This window comes from Gossypium raimondii, chromosome 9 (genome assembly GCF_025698545.1).
Source record: "Gossypium raimondii isolate GPD5lz chromosome 9, ASM2569854v1, whole genome shotgun sequence".
Taxonomy (NCBI): Eukaryota; Viridiplantae; Streptophyta; class Magnoliopsida; order Malvales; family Malvaceae; genus Gossypium; species Gossypium raimondii.
The window spans coordinates 49,520,290-49,531,804 of record NC_068573.1 but is presented as its reverse complement, the minus strand read 5'-3'; the positions used below and the strand labels follow the sequence as shown (position 1 = coordinate 49,531,804).

Below are 11,515 nucleotides of genomic sequence, written 5' to 3'. Positions count from 1 at the left end.
GTTGCCACCTTATGTTATTGGATTTTTTATTTTATTTTATGGTACAACTACTTCAATTTTAAATGTTTAAAGAAAACATTAATTAACACAAACAATAAATACATTAATTGAGAGAATTAAATAAATATAAATATATATATTAAATTTGAGCTTTAACTCGACTTAAAGCTATTAAATATGAGAAATTATAGAAAAATAAATTGTATACGAAATAATTATATAAATATATTAAAAATTATCTAACACGAATTAAAAATAAACAAAAATTATTAAAAAATCTCGTTTAAAGTGATTTTTTGTTTAAATTTTTTTTCTCTTTGTTATGATTGTTTTGAGTTGGCAAAGATGCAAAAGACAATACAAGAATGTCCAAAAGATCATGTTATCCTTTTCCAATTTTCTAGAACATAAAATATGTGTTGGTTTGCCTAATTCCACTTATGCAACTTGGATTTTATTACATGAAAAAGAAAACACATTTCAAACTAGAATGTCCAATTATCAAGTTAATTAGGATGCATGAATTTAAGTAAAATCCACTCCATATATTTATTAAAATGCTCTTTTTTAATTTTTATAATTCTTTTAAAGATCATATAAAATCTAAAAAAAAAAATACCAAAATTTAGGGACTAAAATGGGAAAAGTTACAAAATTCAAAGACTGAATGTTGAGTTTATCCCAAAGAAATGCCGCTGCCATCCCAATCTATCCCTTCTTTTTCATTTGGTTTGAATTTCTTCATTATATATAGATGTATCCTGACAGAATCACATGGCAATGCACAGAGACAGGTCTAGACCCACTCACATGCCCTTCTCACATGGCTGTGCATTATAAGACCCCACATTTAATCCCCCCACAACCAATCACATCTTCAGTCCCGCTTTATTTATATCATGTTCATCTATATTTATTATATATCCTATTTATTTGATATTAATTTTCAGTTTTTATTTTTTTTCTAATATTGTTAATCTTCAATTTACTTGATATTAACAAACAAACAAAAGTAAACTACAATTTAAGATGATTAAACTATCAGTAAGTTTATACTTTGGTTATTCAATTTTAAAAATTAAAAGTGATCACTAAACGATTTGATGATCGGTACATCCATCGATGAGTAAGAATATATATTTTAGATCCAAATTAACCTAATGGTTAGTGTTAGAGATTGAAAAAGAAAACTATCGGATTTTGATTCATAAATTTATAATGTTTAAAGTTATTTCATAAAAAAAACTAAACTATATAAAAAAAGTTTTCGATTGGTAGTATAATAGAATCTTTACCATTTCATTCGTCCTTCATCAATACAATCCAATGAATATTTATACACATAATCTTTAACAAAAGATAATGATGACAGAATAACAAACTCAAATTACTTCTACTTATGCAACTATTTATCTAATAGTGTGTATAGATAAAACTATATAACAACGATTTTAATAGCTCAATGATTTAAAGAGAAATTCTAAATAGTCCAATAATCATTTTATAATTTTTAAAATTAAACAACCAAAAATAAACTTATTAATAGTATAATAACTTTATAAAATATAATTTACCTCAAAAACTTAAGCTAAGTATCTTTTATTTTAAGATAAAACTTCATTTTTAATAATGGTTTTGGTATGGTCTACTTCTTCTTCTCTGACCTCTCACACACACAAAAAGGAATATACATACATATATGCATTTTTTAATTGGGTATGATTGACCAGAATGTGATATTGACATGGTGGCATAATAACAAACCTTCCTATCACTTCTGGGTTTGTCATAGGGACACACATTTTTATATATATATATGTTAAATTTTATTTATCCTTCTTGGATCTGAGGATATATTCCTTTTTACAGTTTCTGTACATTAATTTTTAGTTTTCTTACAGATGAAACTGTAGTATTGCTATACAAACTGTTGGATTTTATTTTGTGTGTGTATATTTGTGCAAATGGGGTATTTGGGGTCCCTTCTTTTCTTCTTTTCTTTTTGGTTGTATTATAAGATACCACACACAAGCCATTGTCTGTGAAGTTTCCATGAGGTACTTTTTTTTTATATATTATATATTCATTAGAGATATATAGTTTCATGTGTAAGTTTCCTTTTTTTTTTCTCTGTTCTTTCTTGCAGTTTTGTTTGGTTGCTGATAAAAAAAAAAGGGTTCGAGTGAGCTTTGAAGGATTTTCATGGCAAAGTCAATAAACTTGTAAGGAACTTTGTGTGTACAGTGGCTTTTTTTTTGGATTAAACTATAATCTGTGTCTGAAATTTGGACACGTGTGAAGGGTGAGTTGATGAGTTTTGGTTAGGCATCTGATAGAACATTAATGGTGAAAGAGTAAAAAAGATTATTGCAATTCAAGTGTTTGAAAAAAGGTTGATGAGAATTATAGGAGTTTTTTTTTTATAAGGTTCGATTAGTTGAAAGGGAGAATTAAAGATGGCTGCAAAGTTGCTTCATTCCTTGGCCGATGAAAACCCGGATTTACAGAAGCAAATCGGGTGCATGACCGGGATATTTCAGATCTTTGACCGTCACCATATGATAACGGCAAAGCGCCTGAGCCATCGGAAACTTCCTGCTGCAGGTACATGCATATTTTTCATGTCGATGCCTTTCGAAAATTAAATGATTTCATTTGTGAGCACTAATATCACCTCTGTTATGTTCCTGTCCGAATTTAATGTTAGGTTGTATGTTTTAATGGAAAAAAAATTATGAATGTACTTTATGATCGATGTACATTCGTGTATTACTACATACCGAAAGAACTATGCTCCAATGGATTGTATTGATTTTCAACTGCTGTCTATCTGTAAATTGATGAATGTAGGTGGAATTCAATTCAAACTGTTGGAACTTTATCTTGTTGTCTGAAACTGTTATTGTAAGAGTTTTATGTAGATGTTAGAATTGGAGTTTCTGGTTCCTTAATTTTCTCAGAATCATAGTTTCCATTTTCCATTTCGAGTACTATCTTGTTCTTTTGTGAGTGCAGTCTAAAGAACAAGCTAATCTTTTCACTCGTTTACAGGTAATTCCAGGACAAACAATGGAGTCCTAGAAGGTGACTCAAATAATCTGTACCATCGACACGTATCAACGGTACGTTCCTGGAAATTTTCTGTGTTTATGGTCACTACATTGCTTCAATTGTTGCTGAAATCTGTGCTTTATGGTCTTCCGGCTTCCAGGAAATGAATATAGACAGAACCGTGAATGAGAAACAAAAAATCTCTACGGAGTCTTCACGAGCCTCGTTTTCGTCATCATGTTCATCTTCCATGTCATCACTTGATTGTAACAAGATAGCTCAGCAAGAGGCCTCATCCTTTGACAGAATGCTTTTTCCCGAAACTCCGTCTAGGGATGCAATGATGAACCAACTGAGTACTTCTCCACATTTAGGGTCACAATGCCTTGATCTTCGAGATATGGTCAAGGACTCGATGTACCGAGAAGCTAGAGGACTATTGGTTAAAACGACAACAAGAGAGGACATATTGGGCAGTACCGTGAAACATAGAGATTCTCCAAGGCCATTTCAGGTTCCGAAATCGGTGGATGGGTCTTACAGTGTCAGGACTAATGGAAAGAAAAACACGTCGTCCGCTGATCTTAAGGAGTCTCTTAGAGTTCTTGCTAAACTTCAGGACGCACCTTGGTACTACAATAACGAAGCTAGACAACTTCAAAGATCATCATGTGAAGCAAACGGCTTGTGGAATTCAACGTCAAAGGACACTCCTCGATTTTCTTACGACGGAAGGGAGATTAATCGTTTATCATTTGAATCACAAGACACCTTCAAATCGACACCGAAGCTTAAAGAGCAATCGAGACTTTCTTTGGATAGTAGAGAATGGTCAATGAAGGGTTCGAAGAACCTTACTAAAAGTTTTCATAATACTGGCAACTTGAACATTCCACCGCAATCTCCGGGATCCCAGTCACGCCCTGCAAATATAGTAGCCAAGCTGATGGGCTTGGAACCACTGCCGGATCATTCCTCGGGCGTAATGAATACCTGCACAGTTGAAGATAGCAATCCTTTCTTGCAGCCACTAAGAGCAAACGATCTGAACCGGCCAACCCGAACTTCTAATGGAACAAGAAGCTCATTAAAAGACCCAACATCACCGCGGTGGAAAAATCCCGATATGATCATGAAGCCTATTTTGAGTTCAAGGTTCCCTATCGAGCCAGCACCATGGAGATATGCAAATGGAAGTCGAGGTACTCAGAAACAACCTCTTAAACATGTAAAGGTTCCACCCAAGCCTCCGAACTGTTCCCCTTCAGTTTATAGTGAGATCGAGAAAAGATTGAAAGATCTCGAGTTTAGACACTCGGGAAAGGATCTCAGAGCTCTTAAACAGATACTTGAAGCAATGCAAGCAAAGGGACTACTTGAGACCGGGAAAGAAGAACAAGCTGCGAACTTGGTGTCTCAAAGAGACTATGAACCGAAATGCACAAGCCCCAGTCAGCATCTGAGAGGTCAGCGAAGCCAACGGGGTTCGGATTCTATTGGAACATATGAATCACCTATTGTGATCATGAAACCAGCAAAACTTGTTGAGCAAGTTAGTATGCATGCTTCAACTGTAGTTCCCATAGTTGACATCTCAAGTCTCCCGAAGATTCAGAATGGGGCATCTGTAGATAATAAACGAGGTTCGATAAGTAGTCGACCAGCTAGAGATCATACTTCTCGAAACAGTCAAAGCACTTCCATTGCCGGCTCTACTAATAAGAGAGCTAGTAGCAGGAATCTCGGAACCATACAGTCTTCAACGAAACCTCCAAAAGAAAGCACTGCAAGTTCAGTAAAGAGTTCAGGAGGATCAGTGAGCCCCAGACTGCAGCAAAAGAAGCTTGAGTTGGACCGACGATCTCGTCCACCCACTCCACCATCTGATCCAAGCAAACTTCGAAGGCAATCCAACAGGCATCCATTGGAGTCAGGCTCCCCTAGCGGTAAACGCAGATCAAAATCTCACAACATGCAGCAATGTGACGACCAATTGAGTCAGGTAAGTTCTGAATCGTGGACTTCGAGTCACCAAGGAGATGACGTTTCTTTGCAATCAGACAGCAATCTTACCTTGGAGTTGAAGTTAGATACGGAAGTCACCAGTCGTGAACGATCTATTGAGACCAATTGTAGTCAAAGTCCATCCATGAATACAACCAAGTACTCAGTTTCGGGCATAATGCAGAAAGTAGGTGATATTATTCTTCAGTCTTGACCATTCATCCAATTGTTTGTTGCGGTTATCTTACAATGTCGTGTTCGGTTTTTGTCAGAAATCAACATCAAGACTGGTCGAGGATGGATCAGTGGCAGAACTTGCTATGGTTACTCCGGAGCATCCTAGCCCGGTTTCCGTTCTTGACACCTCAATATATCGAGATGATGCGCCATCTCCAGTAAGGCAGATATTGAATGCCCCAGAAGGTAATGCTTACTGGTTTCTAAGATACTTAATTTTGATATAAACTGTTCCGAGTTAAACGAAGATGCAACCGTTTTTGCTTATCCCGGTAACCTTTTCTACAAAATTTACAACTCACATTGCAAACATATTTCTTAGGCTATGGAAATTATGTCATCTTTCATTGCAATTGCCACCATTGCTATTGTTGTAATGGAGCGATCCCGAGTAACTTTTAAGCATTCATACCCCTTCCCAACCGCATAATACCGGTATTTTCCGATGCAAAATCTTGTGTCTCTAGGTTATATTAGAGAAATCAAAGTTGTTTTGGGATGTATAAACCGAGGCCATTGATATAATTCGGTTAGCTTTTGAGTCTTGTACCAGTTATAAACCAAAACTTCCCTCAACTCACTTGAATATCCTTCATATCAGGTGATGTTGCTGAAGTTTTCAATGACGGTCGCAAAGAAGAGCAATGGAACCCTGCAGATAACTGCTTATCAGACAACACTGGGTCTGGTCTAGTCTCGGAGATTAATCGCAAGAAACTTCAGAAGATCGAGCATTTGGTCCAAAAACTTCGAAGACTAAACTCCACTCATGATGAAGCTAGTACAGATTACATTGCATCACTTTGTGAGAATACGAATCCAGATCATCGATACATTTCCGAGATATTATTAGCCTCTGGCCTTCTACTAAGAGACCTCAGTTCTGGCTTGACAACGTTTCAACTCCATCCATCAGGCCATCCTATCAACCCAGAACTATTCTTAGTTTTGGAACAAACCAAAGCAAGCTCTTTGCTATCAAAGCCGGATCATGAGAAGTTGCATCGGAAGCTGATATTTGATTCTGCTAATGAGATTCTTGTTGGAAAGTTAGCTCAAGTCGGAGCTTCTCCAGAGCCTTGGTTAAATCCTGGAAAGCTCACAACGAGGACCCTCAATGCACAAAAGCTTCTAAAGGAACTATGCATGGAGATAGAGCAACTTCAACCGAAGAAATCAGACAACAACATGGAGGAAGAGGATGGTCTGAAAAACATATTGTGGGAAGATGTAACACGTAGATCTGAAAGCTGGACAGATTTCAATGGTGAGATATCTGGGATGGTTCTCGATGTTGAAAGGTTGGTCTTTAAGGATTTAGTCAATGAGATCGTGATCGGTGAAGGGGTTACCTTACGAGCCAAGCAGCAGCAACAACAACAACAACGAAGGAGACGTCAGTTATTTTCCAAGTAAAAACTGTTTCCAAAAAAGTCTGGTTATTTTCTTTTTCATTCACCATTGAGTTCTTCATCTGTTCTGATTTTTTTTTTTTGAATTTTTGCATGAAAGCTTAATAATTTCATGGACAAGATTAAGAACTGCAGTCCTTTGTTACATCATAAAAATGTTACATTTTCTCAGATTATGACATTATACGTTTATACATATGTATGTAAGAAAAATATATATACATCTTTTATATATAAGCTCATCATGTTTTAAGCAAGTGTTTTCTTTTTATTCTTTGTAAGAAAAAAGGGTCAACTACGTAGTAGTCACTCCAATATTAGTAATTTTCGTTTTGGTTACTCAATTATGAAAATTTTAAAATGATCACTTAATTATTTAACTTTTCTTTTTGATCACCAATCGTTACATGATTAATGACAAGATAATGTGACAGCTTCTATAGTTGGCATTATAACAAATTTAGCTTTCAATATTTACACACTATGTCAATTTAATCAATTTAGTCTTAATTTTATAAAATGTACCCTCAATGTTGGTATATTTTTAAAAAAAAATTAATTCATAACCAACATATCATGAGAAAAGATAAAAATTATGATCTTAAGTTTTGGGATGTTTCCATTTTTGACATGCTTTTTATCAAATTTAGCCGATAAATTGTCTTTCGAGCTTTTTAAGTAAAAAGGTCACAAAACAAGCAAAACTGCACAATGACCAAATTATACAATGTATAAATGTCGAACGCTAAATTTTTTAAAAATTAAAATTAAATTGACACAATATTTAAATTTTGAAGATTAAACTTGTTATTATGTTAATTTTAAAAGTTGTCACGTCATCTTTCTTTTAATTATCTAAAGATCGATGACAAAAAAAATCAAATAATTAAATGATCATTTCACAATTTTCTTAATTGAGTGATAAAAGTTTACTAATAGTTGAATGACTAGCAACATAATTTAACCAAGAAAATTAGTGCAAGCCCATCACTTGTTGCACTATAAATTCCAGAAGATTGATAATCAAATTATTTAAACTTTCAAGCAGTCTCATATGACGTACCAGATCCGTTTGTTTTTTCGGTTTTCTAGGATACAGTTAATGTGCTGTCTCATCTTGCATACTGGATCGGTTTGGTCGGTTGGGGTTTAATTTCAACAATGCTTCTGGCATTAGCAAAATCCAGAAATATAACTTAGAAATCAGATACTTTGTGAATTTGTGAAAACTTATGATGCATGATGATCAGAAAAGCATACAAGCTTCAAATCCAATTACATCATTCATGCAGTTGAATATTGGATTTATACATAAAAGAGACCTACGCTTTTTCATGTCGGACACTGCATCCTCTTTAGTTTTCAAGAGTCTCAAGAAACTGTTATGTTAAGATGGCCGGCATTTGTTCACAGCAAGACAGCGAAACGTAAGGAAACTGGTGCATACTAAATTTCCACAGGTTCCATAGGCCTGCTCACATGCCCAAAAAACATTTTTAAAGTCAGTAAATACATATCATTAACAATTCTACGTTGTTTGGACTTTTCATTTTTTGAAGAGCCCATGTCCAACACATATCTAGACATGGTTATAGGAATATAATCCTATAATGACCCTCCAAATACATGAAAACCTTGAAAACATTTGAACACACTCATAATAGACGCATACCTATGACCGACACTCACATTTGAGTCTGAATAACATAGAACATAACTGAGCCTTTTTTTACTACAAGAAATCTGACTATAACCAAGCCGTTTCCAACTACATGAAAATCTTGAAAACATTTGAACATATTCATAATAGATGCATACCTATGACCGACACTCACATTTGAGTCTGAGTAACATAGTTGTACATACACGAGCTTTTCCCGACTACATGAAATCAGACTATATGGACCATATTGCATCACCCTGCTCTATCTATCCTTTAGGATCCTATCCTTCGTAAGCAGAAAAAAAAGCGAGGTCCCTTTTCATAAGGTTCAAATATGAATCTACGTTGATATTACAAACAACTTTGAAATTTGGCGACAAAATCTAGCACGTTTGGATATCTTGAATGGCCCCATTCTTCCAATCTAACTCCGTTGAAAAATAAAACAATTCAAGAATGTGGCTACCAAGCAAATACTAGACTAGTAGAATATGGTTGGTATACAATTCCAAAATGAACACATGCATCATCCACCAAACACGATAGAAATGAAAACCATAAGATCATGCAGCAGAATCTATAACCTTTACTGCTAGCATCAAAAGTTCAGAGATGAGAGCTGGTTGTGGGATCTAACAAGTTTATAGCAACAAAGATTCACTGTTTGTTCCCTTTGATTGAGTCTTTTTAAAAGACCCAACAGATCCCCCAAGGGGCGTGTCTAACTACCTCATAGATAGCATCCACAAGACACTGAATTAGCCTAGAAATGGATGCATCTTATTGCTATCTCTCACCGACCTTTCGGTCCCCGGTTTCACTGGAAAATGGGAAGGTCACAAACCGCCCTCTACAGTTGCAAATGTGAAACAGTGCTAAAGCAGGACCCGTGACTATGAAAAATGACTGCTCAATCGAGACTTGAGTCACCCTGGAGTAAGTCAAGCCACATACTCAACGTCTCTGGTTGAATCATGGAATTCTTAACTTGATCCCCAAGATTTACGACTAACACCTAACCAGCTTTTCCAGCAAATCCAAGTTCAAGAACCTTGTTCTACACTAAAAACTGCAGGCAGGATAGCCACCTTTGGAACCGAGGAATGCTATGGGAATATAAAGTTTGCAGCACTTGATGCACAAGTTAATGCGAATTAGAAGCAAGAGATAAAAGAATTGTCTGAAACACAACATGCATATAAAAATAAGATCACTGTTTCTTTTTTCGCTTTGTCGAACAACACCAAGGTTTGACAATATAAAAGTAACAAATAGTGCTTGATGAGTCAAACAATTCTTTTCCCAAAGATTACATTATTTCCTAGCTTCCTTCCACTCAATCCCACAACGATTGATTGATGTTACCAGCCAAAACCACAATTTGCCAAGAAATCAGGATAGAAAAAGAATACCAGGAAAGACCTATGCTAAGAAAGAAGGAATGCACTGTCAACAACCTCTAGTGCATCGAAGCAACAAAAAAATTCCCGTAGAAGTATACCTTCAAACTTTAAGATCCATATACCAACATTTAAAATCTCATGATGTTCATAATCCCATCAAAACGAAACATTCTTGAACCTAATAAATTAGGAAAACCTTCTAAAACCACATTCATCCTTAATCTTAGAAGTAATCTAGTTCCAATATCTTCACTTCTACATGATCATATAGTAACCTATATTACTTGGACTCGGGTGTGTACACTGTATGTATCCAGCACGGGTATGTATCTTTTGAAGTCATATCCCCATATCCATGTGTTGGATATGGGTATTTCATAAAAAAGAAGGCTCCGAGCAACATAGATTGTAACTCATAATCAAGCTTGGATAAAATTCAACCCAAACCACACATGCCAATAGAGAAAAACCAATCACTATATCTCAAAAATAGAAAAGTGACCATACCCAAATCTTTAAAACATAAAAGTTCCTTAAAAAACCAAATACCACATCTTAAAACATCTCAAGTAGCTAAATTAATCCTCCAACTAAAAATTAATAGCAATAACTTTAAAGGATTTCAATAACCAATAGTGAGAAACCAATCAACACATCTCAATAAAAAAAAAAAAAAAAACAATGCCCAGTTCTTTAAAACATCAAACTACATAGAAAAACTAATACCGAAATCTTAAAAAGTAACGAGTAACTAAATTGAGCCTCAAATTTTAAGAAATTCGAAAATCTGACCTATTTCTGGTAGCCTCCACTTACGGCATTTTCATCTTCTTCAAATTTAGCAGTCAAGTAAACCTTAGGGAAATCGTTGACATCGAACGTGTTCTCTTTCATCATTTTCTCAACGTCGGCTTTCTTCAAGACGGTGCGGCGGATCGGGGAGCGGTTGCGGCGTTGATCGCGGGCGTAATACTTGATGTCGAAGACGGTTTCGGGGTCGGAAGTGGGGACAATGGGCTTTTGCAAAGTGGTGGCCGGGCAGCGAATACGATACTCCGTGGCCTTGGGCAAAGCAATTTTGTACTCTGGGTCGGTGCAAGGTCCGGTTACCTCCCATGGCTTCTTGATGTATCGTTTCAAGGTTTGGGAAATGGAGCTGCTTGCTTTGGAAGCCATTGATAAATCTGTTGTTCTCGACGGGAAAATATTTGAGAGATGATTGGAAATGTGGATCCAAATTGGCTAGTTTTATGAATAATTGAAAAAGGTGAAGTTCTAGGATTTGGTCATTTAATTCTTATAATTTAATTGGACCATTTTTAGTATTATATTATATAGTTCAAACGGTTAATACAATTAACTATATTATATTTAATCTTAAAACATTGATGTCTCCAGCTTTAATTATTCGGTGGGATAATTATAAAAGTCGAAAATAGCAGTGTCAAAATATCAGTTGATAGTTTTGTAAATTGACTTTTTTTTTTATGTTAGTTAATTTTGTTTCCATGTGTTATAATTTTATTCGTCATTTTATATATATCAACTTTTAACTATCAGTTAAATTTTACTAATTATATTTAAATAAACAATTAATAGAACCAATTAATACAATCAGTTATTAGCCAATTATTAAAGACCCTCAATTCTACCAACAAAATTTATTGTATTTGTACGCATGCATTAGTTATAGTACACAATCTAACCTCACAACTTCGCAAGAGAATTTGGTTTACAATCAAGGC

General features: G+C 35.1%; 2 protein-coding genes across 6 annotated transcripts; one reads left to right on the top strand and one right to left on the bottom strand.

Moving 5' to 3' along the window:
• The first annotated feature begins 1,857 nt into the window (after nucleotides 1-1,857).
• On the top strand, nucleotides 1,858-6,961 carry LOC105800800 (protein LONGIFOLIA 1). Of its 3 annotated transcripts, XM_012632135.2 has the most exons (7): nucleotides 1,858-2,057; nucleotides 2,147-2,222; nucleotides 2,428-2,604; nucleotides 3,052-3,122; nucleotides 3,212-5,242; nucleotides 5,328-5,478; nucleotides 5,894-6,961. In XM_012632135.2, the coding sequence occupies exons 3-7, from the start codon at nucleotides 2,457-2,459 to the stop codon at nucleotides 6,706-6,708; spliced, it is 3,216 nt and encodes a 1,071-aa protein (XP_012487589.1). In that variant the 5' UTR covers nucleotides 1,858-2,057; nucleotides 2,147-2,222; nucleotides 2,428-2,456; the 3' UTR covers nucleotides 6,709-6,961. The 3 variants fall into 3 exon arrangements, with proteins under 3 accessions (XP_012487589.1, XP_012487588.1, XP_012487587.1); XM_012632134.2 differs by having other exon boundaries at nucleotides 2,147-2,604; XM_012632133.2 differs by lacking the exon at nucleotides 1,858-2,057 and having other exon boundaries at nucleotides 2,094-2,604.
• A 749-nt stretch (nucleotides 6,962-7,710) lies between these two features.
• Nucleotides 7,711-11,057, bottom strand: LOC105800798 (uncharacterized). Of its 3 annotated transcripts, none has more exons than XR_001135860.2 (3): nucleotides 10,563-11,057; nucleotides 8,031-8,175; nucleotides 7,711-7,871 (listed from the first exon to the last, which is right to left on the bottom strand). XR_001135860.2 is itself a non-coding variant. In XM_012632131.2 (2 exons), exon 1 carries the CDS (start codon nucleotides 10,944-10,946, stop codon nucleotides 10,563-10,565), a length of 384 nt encoding a protein of 127 aa, XP_012487585.1. In that variant the 5' UTR covers nucleotides 10,947-11,057; the 3' UTR covers nucleotides 7,897-8,175. The 3 variants fall into 3 exon arrangements, 1 of the variants encoding a protein (XP_012487585.1); XR_001135861.2 differs by having other exon boundaries at nucleotides 7,711-7,868; XM_012632131.2 differs by lacking the exon at nucleotides 7,711-7,871 and having other exon boundaries at nucleotides 7,897-8,175.
• Between the last annotated feature and the right edge of the window lie 458 nt (nucleotides 11,058-11,515).